At 35.9% G+C, this 15,196-nt stretch overlaps 1 protein-coding gene across 1 annotated transcript in view; it reads left to right on the top strand.

Moving 5' to 3' along the window:
• The window catches only part of LOC129229296 (uncharacterized), a 284,947-nt gene that overhangs the window by 260,340 nt on the left and 9,411 nt on the right, over positions 1–15,196 (top strand). The window contains exons 6-10 of the mRNA XM_054863573.1: positions 646–810; positions 7,667–7,999; positions 8,753–8,963; positions 10,270–11,598; positions 12,351–12,463. Coding sequence (XP_054719548.1) covers positions 646–810; positions 7,667–7,999; positions 8,753–8,963; positions 10,270–11,598; positions 12,351–12,463 — 2,151 coding nt within the window. The remainder of the gene's footprint in view (positions 1–645; positions 811–7,666; positions 8,000–8,752; positions 8,964–10,269; positions 11,599–12,350; positions 12,464–15,196) is intronic.

Here is a 15,196-nt window from a genome sequence, read left to right as displayed (position 1 = left end):
GGTTTTGGTATGCACAATTTTTTTTTTAATGTTTAATTTTAATTTTTGTAAAATGTATTTTTCTTCAAAGAAATACTTTTGCGTTTCAACACATGTATTTATTTGCTTCTAGTTAGTTCTACCATGATTTTAATTCGGGAAAACCACTTTGGGCCAAAGTAACCCAAACGTAAGGGTAACATTGGCCCAAACAAAAAACAATTAAAAAGGGTAATAATACTTTAAAACAAAGTGATCGGTATTCAAAAATTAAATTTAGAAACTTCTAAATGTGTGAAAAAAATGTCCGTTGCCATGGATACCAAATTGATAAACTGGGATTTTCAGTTCTAAACAATGACGTCATAGCACAATCAACAAATTATGGTGACAAGCCTTGAGTGACAGTAAATTTTGATGGAATAAAAAATACCAACGTGTGAGCAAATGGCAACACGAAGGCGTATTGAGTAAATTACATATGAAAACAGCAACGTACGCAGATACTCTACGACTAACTTTTTGCTGCTGTCGCTCTCGGTGTAAACTGCCTTCAGCTTGAGACTGATCATATCCAGCTTTAGTTTGACACCATGTTTTTCAGATTCAGGCCTTTCTATCTGTATTTATACTTACTGCGTCTAATGCATTTTTTTTTCTCAATAGTGTTTGGCCCTCTTGATCGCGCATGCGTCTGACCCACGCCACCAAAGTGAACCTGGAGTCTCAGCAGTGCTGCCGCCTACTGGACCAGCAGCCAACAGGACAGCCCGTCGCTGCACCTGCAGGACTACGCCCCTGGCTGGTATGAGACCTGCTCATAGAAGAACTGTAAGTAAATTTGTTCTTACACGTTTAGTAGTCACTCGTTTCACATTAAGCAATGCACGTGTGCTATTTCCTTTCAGTATATGAGATAGAATGTAGCAGAGTGGGTTTAAACGGAAAAGGGGATTGAGAAGGTTGAGAAGGGGTTCTTAGTAGCCTTGAAACACATGCATGTATTTTAACGCTGTTTGTTATTCGAACTATTATGTTCTCGTACTATATTCGCAGGGGTGCCCGATGGGAGGTTACTGTGACGTTCGGTGTACTGTTCGACGTACTGTGTGTTCGGCAAGTTTTAACTGACGATTTGGAAAATTTGAAGACAGTATTGCAACATTGCTATTACTTTTAACCTTTTAAAAATAATACCTAGCAACCCCTGCCACGTTCACCTTGCTAATTAAAAGTTGTCTAAGTGCTGTCTATTTTAGTGGGTGGGAAGGGCATAAAAAGGACGAACAGTTTTTCCAAGGGAAAGAAGCTTTTATAATGTACTAAATACAACAGACGAGAGCTAATGAAAACTAGTTTAAAGAATAATTATTTTTGACGAGGTAGGTGATGTAAATAACGCGCTTTTAGTTAGTTAGTTAGCGCAGTTAGCGCGTTTCTCTACTAAAACTAAATATTAATCCAAAGAAACTATAGTGGTACCAAGCCAATAAAGAACCTACTATTAAGTTCCACCCCCTCCCCCCCTAGAATGAATCCTGCCAAGAAAAAAAAATCATTCCGATTCAAGCATTTTTTTAAACTAATTTCTCAAAAAATAAGTAAATACATAAAGAAAATAAAATAGCTATAATTCCGCTGTGTCTAGCTGAATAAAAAAGTGTAGACACCCATTTTGGAGCTGAAACAGCACCTTTATCAGTGTAAAAATATTGAAGTGAGTGATGCTGAAAAAATAGTAAGTACGGCAGGCCCGTCATTTCGACGTGTTTGAGGGGGAGGGAACCAAAGGGGGCATACTCAATGTAAATTTTATCGAAAAATACTCAAAATCACACCCACTTATCTGTAAATACATTGATTTCTCAAAACCAGGTGGGGTCAATTGCTCCCTTCTGACCTTCCTAAATGACGGGCCTGAAATACGGTAGGCTGAATCGTAATTTAAAGCCGTTTGAAAAGACCGATTGGGAACACAGATGCATCAACACTTTCAAAATTTTGCGAAAATGTCATAGGAAGTTACAAATTATTTTTTTTAAAAACATGCAATAAAATGTATAAATTAAAGTGCGTTCATTTTGAGAGCCTCATCGTTCCTGCGAAATTATTTATTAATTCATATCGATTACTGCAGTTATTCCATTCCATTGTTTCAGACCCCTTCTTTTCGGAATACCATAACCGTAACCCTGACATACAATTCCAGCTTCCCAAGTGCGTGAGAGAGCCCTTCAGGGTCTTCGTCTGTTTTATTTTCTTTTCGTGACGGACAGACGTTATTTTTTTAGCAGCAGCAGCACGGGGAACTGAAAATTTTTCCAATGACGTCACGCGGAATAAATCGGGACTGGGTTTCTGAGAAACGAGGCAATCGCGCGGGGCCGACACATTCTAAAATGGAAATGATCGGCAGTCGAGTGAAATTGTTCTTGCGACACCTCACCTTTAGACAATTTTGATGTCGAATTAGAAAAAAAAATGCGCGTTTGTGGTACATATTTATGAAGGTTTTATACGTTACGTCATACCACATCACTCTTAAATATTGCTTATCATTTTGAGACAGTCCAAAAAGGCCAAATAAGTTCATCACGAGTCGTCAAAAGTTACTAATTTTGTAACAAAGCTTGCAATGTAAATAAACATTCGAATAGTATAAACTAAAAGAGAGGCTAAAAACTAATAAATTTTAAATAAAGAAAAAAACACCAGAAGTGGAAAAACGTTTTCCTTTATCTCAAAACTGCCCAAGTAAAGAAGATGAGCACAACAAAAATTGTTACTCCTGTGGTTCACGGATAATTCAGTGCCAGCAGAAGAATTGACTGCCTCTAATAACCTTAAGTTCGTGGTTTCAAGTCCCCCCCCCCCGCCCCCGCCATGGGATAATTGTAAGAAGAGCACGTAGCTTTTACCAAGAAAACATTTTTAACACATTAAAATTTAGAAAAAATCAAATCAGTGACAGGAAATAATAATCACGAAAATGTTTTCGCTATGACTTGGGTTTGAGCGCTCACATTGAAAACAACATTTGGTATATTTTCAATGACTACATGGTTTGAGAACATCTTTTCAATGATGATTTGAGGAAATGTTTCACTAATTTTTAATTTCAAATACATATATTTTTCACATTTTATTTTAGTTTATAGTAAAATGTTCATTAGCCATCCTCATCTATTCCTATAATAGTAATAAAATATATTATAGTGGAGAGATTCCCATTCCTTTTCCATTCACCGTAATCTTTGAAGAATTATAATTTTCTCACGGTACGCTAACCTATCTTCGTTACATTAAATGTGTTGATGCCGTGGACATTTTGCGGCAGCCATTGCCTCTCTCTACGGTACCCCAAGGTGCAGCGGCACCCTGTTTGAAAACCTCTGTATAGTGCATAAAAGCTATTTTACACAAAATGTGGCATTGTTTTTCAAACATATTAAATAAATTGTAACTTGAGGATAAAATTCAGGAAATTGTACTACTACGGAAATGAAGGAGAGCATAACAATTTCTTAGAAAGAAAAGAGAAGCACGTATAATAAGTTTGGAAAACACTGCCTTTTGAAGTAGGTTTGCCAGATTTCTGAAATGTTCAACCGGGACATAGGGATGCTCCCTCCCCTTTTCCAGCATCACGAGTATTCGAAAGGGTACACACACCCGGCTGTGTTTTAGAGCATAGTTCATTTTTAATGCTGTAAATAAATTTTTGATATTAATGTTAAGAATGTGTATTCTACATGTTAATTATGTGCATACTAGTTGTTAATAACAAAAAGAAACACTTTGAATGGGGAATAAAAACTTTAACAATATTTAAATGTACTTTTGGTTGGCTAGGATTTTTTTTAAAGTCAATTTTGTCTTTAATCTTATAAGAATGTTCACAATCTAATCCCATTTTAATTTTACAAATCAATGTTACAATTATCCTAAATAAGCCTTCACAGTTAAATATTATTATACCTTTTTGGTCATCTGTAATCAAATTTATCTTATACCGGGACGTGAAGTAAACTGGCCGGGACACCGGGACTTTGTCTGGACTCCGGGACTGTCCTGGTCGAACCGGGACGTCTGGCAAGCCTATCTTAAAGTGATATTATTTATTTTCCAAGGAAAAAAAACATTCAAAGAAACCGACGTTGGTTAAACAAGATTCTCGCTGAAAGAGTTTCCGATAATCAAGATACAAAATGAAATTGTCTGCATACAACCTGTAATGAAAGTTACAAAACAGACAATATGAACTAAACAAAACTTCACTCGGTTTTCATAAACTATCATTATTTTTCTCGATAAACGAATTCAATTGTTCTTATAATTAAGGAGGTAGCAAAAATTGTTTTACCACTACAGTCAAAATTTCGCTTCATTTCTAAAAACAACCCAACTTCACACACTCTTCACACACACTTACAATTCTTTAAGATCATTTTTCCTAGAAAGGACACCTTCTTTAGTCACGTATTTTTTACAACCCAAAAGCGTTTCGTGTTAAAAAAATTTCATAATTCAAAATTCGCTTACCGTTAATTCAAAGCGTCGGCGCTTCCAAACGTCCACGCGCAGTCAAATAATCCTTTGATATCCTTGCTAAGAGTTCTTAATTGAATAAATATTGACTAAAAGGAAAACTAATATTTTGAATTAAAAACGAACCGAATGATACAAATAAGGGCTAACACAAAATCGACACTAAAAGTCATTTCTGCCAACTTCGTGAATCCCTCATAAAATCTGAACGGGTGAGGTAAAATTCGTGATCCCTAAATAAATCCTTATGCAAGGCATGGGATAAAACATCAGTAAAGGAGTTGCGGCCCAGAGCCAAAAATTTTGTGACACGTTTAAAGTTCTGTATTAATACTAAAGGTAGCCGCTTTGAAAATTGGTAAATATATTACTCAAAATAATGCAATCATATTAATTTTGAAGTTTGGTCGCAATATTTTCTTTAGCATTAAAGTCATGTATGTCCAACTTATTTCTCGTCACCCTGTAAAATCAAAAACGCATTCTCGCAGAATTGTAAAAATTCATATAAAATTTGAGTTACAGATCAATATGATTGTTTTGGACTTACGAACGCATCGGGCTGTACGGATAGAAAAAAAAGTGAATAAATTTCTCAGAAAAACTGTGTCCTGCTAGTGTTGTTAAAGACAGGAACCACATTTAGAAATATGTCGGCCTTTTGTTTCTACCCTCTATTCCTTTGTCTTGGTTTCCGAGAACTATTTGAGAAATTCCACAAGTATTTCCGACCGGGAACAACTGAGTGCAAAGAACTAATTCTAAAGCTTCCGACGAATTGAATTGTGGACTTGCGTAACAGAGAAAGGCGGGATCCACGGAAATGGTTATGCTTTTCGGTGTAGTATTAAAGAAGAAGGTTTGAAGAACTGAAAAGTAGTATATTTAAACTCTACAGTAAAGCCCAAACTTTTTTTTATATTTTTATCTGTGGATCACATCTAATATCTAATATAAAAATGATTGCTGCGAGCCAGAACACAAATATATATATGTATTCCCGAAGCTTAATTTTTAATAATTTTTTAAATGACTGATTTTGAGAATAAGACGTGGTCTTTATAACGTCTTAAGTGATGAACTTTAGCACACTATTCCACTGGTGCGTTAAATGCTTACGCTTGCTGTCTACCGAGTTTCCAGATTATGATAGTTCAGAAGCGAATTAAACATTGCTCTCTACGCTTGCTATCAACCATATCGTTGCCAGTACATGTGAGTAAAAAAGAGAATTAAATCTTGCTCTCTGCGCTAATGGCAGCATTTCATCACTTGTGATGTCATGTGCAGAAGCGTAAAAAATGAAATTGAATCTGCGCATCGATTTAAATATTTTCTTAAAAATATTAAACTTTGTCAAATTATTTAAAAAATGGTCAAATCCTATGTTTTAAGCATGTTTTTTCAGAAAAAATATTTTTAAAAAATCGAAACGACCACATTGCTATTACCTATATTTGGCGTTTTTGTATAAATGCGAAGTCTGCATCTGCTTCCCAGCAACCATTTTTTTTTCCAATATTTGGCTCCAAATTTATAACAACGTGACAAAACGCTTTTTTTTTTTTTTTTTTTTTTTTTTTTGAGCAATCACAATTTGCTTATTAACTTCACTTGACCAAAATTGATGTTGCTCTGACTTTTCAGATTACCATGACAACGAGAATAATTTTAGCTCGTTGTTTTAATATTTTAAGAAAAATTGTTGGACAGTAGGCCAGACACATTTGCAGTTGCCCTTTGAATTGACAAAAGTGTTGTAGAGGTGCAACCGCACACCTTTTTTTGTTAGTGCACATCATGTTACAAACTAATGTACAGGGACTTATTTCGTCCATGTTAATTATGTTGGTTCAAGTTTCTTACAAGTGCAAATGTTATTACTTTCATAGAAAAACCTACGATTTTATTACATCCGAGAAAATATTGCTTTCATCCAAGGAAAAACGTTTAAGAAATTTCGATACCGTTCGGAACACCAGACAATGACCTCGAATTTCACAACACAGCAATAATTGAATGAAAGCGTCTATGCCAACATGGTCGCAGATAGGCGCGTTAATGAGCTTCCATTTCTTTCATTAATGGCTGTCTTCTTTCGCCCTCGAGTCTCGGTTCATTAGCGCCGAAGCCTTCATTTCACACCTCGAAGAATCCCGAAAGGCAGCCGACTGTTGCCGAAAAGATCTGATATGCTTCAGTTCTTTAATGAAGCCGCCCGAGGGCCGATTCGCACTTCTTTATCATGGTAAAGAGGGGAAATTAATTCTGATTGCCTAATTTTATTAGGGATTGCCACAAGTATCACTTACAGAAGCGGTAAGCTATCATGTTTAGAACGAAATTCCATACCACAAATGAAATGGCTGAAACGAAACGCATCTCAGCATGAAATCTTAGAACTAATATCTGCCGGTAATTTGAAATTTATGTTCGCATAAAAGGATAATTTTGTAACTTTCGCAGTGGCGTATAATCCGCAAATTCTAAAATCAGCCTGAAGAAGAAAAAAAAATCTTCGTATAATCTGTGGCGTCTTTTAATCCGCAGATAATTCAATGTAAAAAAAAAACAAAATTGTTTTGAATAAAAAGACAATTTTAGCAACTAAATTATAAACGTGAAGATGTAATGATTTTTAAGGTATAATCAAAATATTAATCTGAAAAATAATGATTGCTTCTTGAAATCGTGATTATAATACACCAATTACTTCAGATTAAGAGGCAAGACAAAGGAGCAAACTGCAATCTTGAGAAATGGAGGCTTCTTCCTTGACTGTATGGTTGTTTATTTTACACAGCTTGAATCGCGTAAGAGGAAATTCAAGCTTCGTAAATTAAACAACCCTAAAGGCAGAGAAACAATCAATCCTGCAGTAAATGGAGTGTCAATGCGTTGGTGTTGAGAAAAGAAAAAGAAGATAGACCGCGACAGCGTATAATCCGCACCTTATTAATTATACACTTTTTTAACAGATAAATCCGCGGACAATACGCAGGAAAATATGGTTTGTAAAACATTTATTGTGTGTATTTTCGAATCTCCCACTGTTTCAAGAATCACCAGGAAAAAAATTGGTTGCGGATTTTAACTTGTTTCCATGACAATAATTCCCGTTCATCTTCATTATTTCCAGGATTCGGATGGTTGTTCTTGCCAATCCACTGGTTCCGAAGAGAGTTGCAGCCTCACCGACGATTATCCTTCAGACACGACTACTTCTAGCACTCGTTCAAATAGCCTGCAGGCCGGAGGGGGCGGGGGAAGAGGGGCCGCCCCGCACACGGTCCTCTCCGGATGGAACTTCTACAGTTCGCATCACCCTGCTCCGCCCCAGACCCAACAGAGGGGCGTCGTCAACGGACATCGTGCCACTTCGCAAGAGAGGGTGTGCTGCAGCAAGGGTAATCCCAACCACAGAAGGTGTTCCAGTGGATCTTCTTCCAACCATTCCAAAAGAGCTGGAGAAGTAAGTTTACTGTGGGTAATGCAGAACTAACCCGAAAACCCTAAACGACTAAATCATCCGAACTTTGGCTATTCCAAATTTCTAATTATTAGCATTTTTCTTGTTAAAAAACGTATCAACTTATGCATACAAAAACATTCTCCCAAATGTGTCAGAAGAGTTTCCTTCACGCTGAGAATTAAAAAATTGTTTGTTTTTTCCTTTTCTGCATCAGCATTTCAAAATTCTATCCTATTTGAAATATCGTCGCCTCAGAGTAACAGAAGGATATCTTACTGTCCGTAACAGCAGGATATCTTACTATTATTCCTGGGATTAGATGTCTTACTGTTGCTCTGGGGCGCTACAAATAGTATATCGATATGTGACGAAGATGGAAAATGTGACACATAGGGAAACCATTTGTGTGAAAATTTTGTGAAATGTTTTAAACGGAAAAATGCAGAAATACTCTCCGAAAGTAAAACCTGGCGATGGTTTTGAAACCACTTCGCAAAAGATTAGCAAAATTACTTAACATTTTTTCTGTAATTCTATCAATACATTATATGGAATTCAATTTTAACACTGTAGAGAGGTACCAAGAAACCCAAATCTGGTAGCTCTTCGTCGGCAATTATGTCATTACATCCACGATTCTCTGATGGCGTTACTTTATTAACTACGTAGGTTTGAAAAATAAATCTGTATCACCTGAAGCATTATGGAATATTTAGAATGATAATATATTTTATAATTTTCTATTCTTTATAGATGGATTCGGGTTACAGCGGTGGACCAGGCAGTCTGAATGATAGTCCCCAAGAACCATTCTTTTTACACGAGCCAAATATGACATCAGATGACCGAGTGAAGAAGTTATTCGATAACAAGACCATCAAGAAAAAGGAAGATTTAGAGAATGGTCATGATGGAACTATTACCAACGGACATAGCAATACAAATACTAATGGATCACAAATTGGTTAGTATTTATTTTTTACTGTTGTGTGTATTTCAAACAAAAACAGTAAATTTCTTTCCTTCTTTTTTAAATTTGACGTTTATTCTTGTAAGTATGGCAATCAACAAGAAGCTCAAGTATAGTGAAAGTGGGAGTTTAACATGTTGTTCATCCTCATCAATATATTTAGCTGGTAAGCCAAGGATGGGCCAGCGCCTTTGTCTGGATTTTCTTCCACTGCATTCTGTTTTTGACACTTGGACACAGTTTCTTTCTTGGACTTCAAGGTGGTCAGCAGCCACAGATTTCATCCACCTAAAACATTCTATGCATCCTGTATTCTCTACTATCTCTACATTTAGGTCTGTCCCTTATCTCATCTCCAAAAGGCGCTTTCCAAGTCGTCTCCGTAGAATCTGCTACGAGACTCATTTTTGGTAACGGGATGACTTGGATAGTTAGATTTAGTAACGGTACATTTTTCCCTCTGTAGAGTTGATGGATTTATACTCTATTAGTCTGTCCCTTATCTCATCTCCAAAAGACACTTTCCAAGTCGTCTCCGTAGAATCTCCGTACCATGCTTACATATCTGTAAATCCCTTGGAGGCAAGGTTATCTTGTCATACCCCCCTCCCCCTCAGTACCCATTAGTCACCTCTTACAACACACGGGAGAATGGTTGGACTATTCTACTCTTGCCTTACATGGGGTAATATGAGTTTATTTATAAAACTAGGCATCTTATGCTTACAATGAGCATTAACGTCAGTGTCTTTTAAAAAGTACTTATTTTCCACGAACTTAGAAGTAATAGAGCAGCACATTTTGGATGAGTAATTTTGTTTCTCGAAGACTAACAAGTTAAAATACAGTTATTGGTTAATGTATAATATTATTGGTTAAAATAATATTATATTATTTTAATATTAATATTATTGGTTAAAATGCATCGCTTGGAGAGCCTAATAGTTAACTTCGAAAAAACATATATTACTGAAAAAGATCAAATCTGGTAAATGTTTACATTCGGCAGTGAATAACAAAAACCACAGATTAAATACAAACACAAGGGTGAGTGAATGACTCAATCAACCAGTGAATGTTGACATTCACCAAATTTGATATTGCACACTTACATATTGTGGCTACTCCTCATCAAGTTGAAAATGGAACATTGAAAAAAGCATAAACAGTATTCAAAGATTATAGTGTTTTATTTATTTGTTTTGTTCACTTGATATTTTCATTGTTATATGAACAAAATATTGCTCTGTACATTTCGTTAAATAAAGAATAATGTTTTAATTATATAAAAATATTGCAGTTACGGTCGAAGTGCATCATTCCTCTGCAAGTGAAGATTCGAACAGTGTGTCGGATGTGAGCGACCCTCTCCCCGACTACGACGACCAGGGCAGCCAGTCCAGCAGCAACGGCAACATCAACAACTGCAACGGCACCAACGGTCGCGAGAAGACCAAGCGTGTGAGCCGCGAGGCCAGCAGCCTGAGCACGGACGAGGGCATCTACCACGAGGGTGACGACGACGAAGACGACGATCTCGACCACGAGCTGAACCAGCTGGTGCCGAACCACCACAACCAGAACGATGAAGAGGACGATGAGGACGAGCTGCATGACAACGAGGTCAGTTTCTCTCCTCACCACCAGGAGGATCTGGTGGCCATCCGCAACAAGAGGCCGCCCCCTGAAGAAGAGCATCCGGCCGCTTACGGGGGTCATGCGCACGCGTCTCGGAGAGCATCCGGACCCATTGATGCCCCTCACGAAGACAGCAGGAAGAATGCAGCCGAGGTTTACCAGGAAAACGGCACGCTCAAGTCGAACCACGAAAAACGCACCATCTCCAGGCCCAAAGAAAAAAAGTTGGTGGAACCCATGTGTTCTCCACCACCGCCACCCCCTCCCCTTCCGGTGAAGAAAACAGAGGAACAAAAAACCATTCCGAAACCTCCTTCTCCACCACCTGCACCTAAGAGTCTAAACCAGGTGAAGAATTCGCCTGGTCTAGAAACGATTCAAACCAGAGCAGCCCCGCCCCCTCCACCACCTCCAGATTTACCACCAGTGAGAGACATAAAGGTTCTGGCCGCGAAATCGGTTCCATCGGAAGATTCTAAAGTTCATCCTGAAGACGATCGCTCATCTCAAAAATCTGACGAGTCATCGGTGGAAGGGGAAGGCAAAAGGTACATCAAAGCGACCGCCACAAGGAAAAATAGTCACCAGAGAACACTACCTTTCATTCCTCCTCAGTTTGGCTTCCCGCCTGATTCTAACGAAAATATTCGGCCATCAGAGTATCTTCGCCAAGCAAAGGGAGGTTCCAAGAACTCTACTTTGAAGTCAAATTCCACGCTTCATCGTGCAGTGTCCCTTGGTGAATTAGCTGTTGCTTCAAGGTCAGAAAAAATGACATATAGCAGCAGAACGGAGAGCCATGAAACGCTGTTAGAAAGCGACTCCAGGTCACGGTATGTCCAAAGCCCAACTGGCAGCACAGACTCAGATTCCAAACAGCACGCCCCTCTGAGTAGCACGAACAGCAATGGAAATACGCCTTTGTTTAACATAACAGTAGAACAGTTGCAAACAGTGCATCTAAAGAAAACAGATAAACCCAGCACACCGGGTAACCCATTCTTTGCTTTTAAATCTCTTAATAATTAGATATGATTATATAAAAAGAAAAATCTATTTCATTCCTTTTATTTCAGAAGAAATGATTTTTAATTAAAAATTCGTATTTTTTCATCTTTGACGGTACTTTTAGTTTCAGTAATTGAGAATAAATAAATGAAATAAAATAAATTTCCGAATATCAGGAATTTTATTTAATATTTTTTTCTAAAAAAAAATAGAGATTTCTTTTTAGCAAAGTAACAGTAAGAATTTTTTTTATTCTCTTTTCAAAAATTTACCCTTGTGTTGATAATTTTAATTTTGCCCATACCAAAAATTTGACTGATTTCTTCATCATTGTTTTTTTGTTATTAAAACTGAAAAAAAAAATATTTACAGAGAAAATTTTTTTTCAATATTATTGATTGTAATTATTTTATATTGCTCAAAAACTTGCATGTGTAATTTTTTCTCAGTAACGTTTTGGTATAGAAATTTTAGTACTGCAAACTCCAAAGGAAAAGCACCGCTATAATAAATGCGTTGCGTCAATTAAGGACAGCGGATTAATTAACTAATTAAAAGGAACATTATGGAAGGAAAAACTGAACTGAAAGTTTTCTGTAACTTACGTAAGAGGAGACCAAGTATCTATGTTTTTTGTTACTTCGATTATTACGGCTTTGTATGGAAAAGAAAAGTTGAATTTCCTTTTTTAATAAAGCCCCCCCTGTCTGATATAATTTATTCATTTCCCAACAGAAAGGACAGTGTTGCTGCAGAAAAATGATCTTATAGCTGAGCTGAAACAGACAAAAGATATCCAAGGTGTCAGGAAAATGAAAGAAGAAAGGAGTCGTATCGGAGAAGAAATTGTAAGTTTGTTTGCCTGTATGCCGTATATTGTTGTATTATGATAATTTAATGTTCAGAAGAGATAAAGAAGAAAATTATCTCTGACCAAAATGAATAAAATTTGTAAAAAATCGTGAAAAGGAAAAATACCTATTTTCTTCGTTTACCTTCATTGATCTGTATACATTAAGGGAGGAAAGATGTTAATTAAATAGATGAAATTTTCAAAGCAAATTATCATTTGATCGATATGAAAAAAAAAAACCGTAAATAAAGCACAAATCGTAGAGAAAGATTGTGCTTTATTTACGTCGTATTTTCATTTCAATTATATTTTAGCAAAAGCATATTTGAGAGTTTTGCATCAAAATACCAGTTATTTCGAATAATTATATTTCAAGGCAATTCCAAGCTAATGTTGCCTTTTTTCGACTGAGTCGACAAAACTTCTCTCAGGCCGCATGCAGCCCATATGTTGCAATTCATATGTATGTCCGTTTTATCTCGCCATAGTGACTTGAAATTTTGAAAAACATGCTAATGTGTGCATCACATGACTTCCTTTTACACCAATTTAATGATAATAATAGTGCCTTGGTGTAAGCAAAAAAACACATTAAATATTCCCCCCCCCCCCAGGTCGTCACGAACCGATGCAAAAAAACGTTTTTCAGAGATTAATTTTCCCAATATCAACAATTTCAACGTGATTCAATGGATATCTCTAATTTCCGCCAATAGCGCCAAATTGAAACCAAATTAGAAAAATATTTTTTTTTTGCTAAATTTGTCTCCAACTTGGCGATTTGGCCAAGTTTTCGCCTAAACATCACTTGCGTTTGCATCGATATTAACACTGATTTTCCCCCAAAAAGGTATAAAAGACCCCTTTTGGAACATCCGAAAACAACCAAAAAAAGAGGCGCACAACTAAACCCCTACTAGGAGTCTATATACCAAATTTCAACTTTCTATGACATACCGTTTCGAGTTATGCGAGTTACGTACATATATACGTACAAGCACAAATCTTTATTCGTCCCCTCATTGAAATAAAGAAAAATAAATATTTACTATCTGAGAATTTTAAATTTTTTGTGAACAGGTACTGTTATTTTTGTTTTCCTCTTAAACTCTTACTTTAATGAAATTCAAAAAAAAAAAAAAAAAACTGAGTTATGTTTTCCACTAATTTACTAAAGCCAGCAATTTACTGATTATGACCATATTACCAATTGTGACATTCTACTGATCATGACTTTATTACTGCACCAGTATATTTTTAATCATTCTGATCTTTAATCAAGACTGTTTTTGAAAAATATATTGTATCTAAAATGTTAAATACTCTCTTTTAAACATTTTGTAATTAATTCTTCTTATCATTTATGGTTTTGAAAGTAACATTATTTTCTCTGAAAAATTGCACTTAAAAAAAATCATTTATATATTTTTCTTTAAATTGCAATCAACCTTAATTATATACATACGTACATAAATACGCACAGAAGTCACGAGAAAACTCGTATTAATTTCACTCGGGGATGGTCAAAATGGATATTTCGGACGTCCAGACGTTCTTAGGCATATATGCACGTACGGTAGGGCCGAAAAAAGACCTCAAAATTCCTTCGGGGATGAATAAAATGGAAAATCAGGCCGAAATTTGAGAAAAATTATTTTTGCGAGATACTTCCTTTACTATGTAAAAGGAAGTAAAAATGTATATATTTCAACAATGGAAATGAATTCGTTGTTTGTCTGTTTTTGGTTTTGGATACTGAACATTTCTGAAACTGCTGGTTTCAATAAAAAGCACCAAATTGGAACGGAGTAAGGCACCAAATAGGGCTTAAACATTACTAATTAATGTCATTAGCAATAAAAGGAAGTAGTCCTTCAAACATTTGTTTAAGAAATAATTAATGCGTTGAAAAGATTACTTCAATCGTTTACATTTTATTCATGAACTATTTGAACACAATGTGGATGGATATAATTGTCGACGGTTTAGGGGTGGAGGAAGGATGTGACATCCCCTTGTATCCACCCCGGCTATATTCATTACATGACACTAAACGAAGCTGGTGGGACAATCACTTCTATACCGCGTTTATATTTAAATTGTTTTCTTAAAGATTTATCAGTTATTTTGTACTTAATAGTAATAGGCATAAATATAAAAGTATGTCAAAACAATGGAAATTGGTGTTAGTCTCTTACAGCAACCTTTCGCTGCTTATAGTACATGATAATACATTATAATACATTAATTATAGATGTTGAATATTAAAGATATTAAAATGTTTTCAACCTTTGCCCAATGGGGTCGTTTCCAATATTTTAAAAGAATTTTTTTCTGAAAGAACATGCTTAAAAACATAGGATCTAACCATTTTTTTAATAATTTATTTAAGTTTAATATTTTTAAAAAATTACTTAAATCGGTGATCTTTCATTGTTTATATTTCTTGCCGATGACATCACAAATGATGAAATGCCATTCTGTGTTGCCATTCTCAGAGCAAAATATTTAATTCGCATCTTTACTCACGTGTATTGGCAACGATATGGTTGATAGCAAGCATAGAACGCAATTGTAATTCGCTTCTTGATTATCATAACGTGGAAACGCGGTACAACTATGCGCCAAAAAGCATCATTTGTGACGTCATCTAGACCACGCCTTGTTTGAAAAATCAGATATTTTAAAAAATTAATTTAAAAATAACTGTTGGGAAAATGAAAGAATT

The sequence above is a fragment of the Uloborus diversus genome, chromosome 9 (assembly GCF_026930045.1).
Source record: "Uloborus diversus isolate 005 chromosome 9, Udiv.v.3.1, whole genome shotgun sequence".
NCBI classification, from domain to species: domain Eukaryota; kingdom Metazoa; phylum Arthropoda; class Arachnida; order Araneae; family Uloboridae; genus Uloborus; species Uloborus diversus.
Note: the sequence above shows the minus strand (reverse complement) of the source record. Positions and strands in the feature narration are given on the sequence as shown.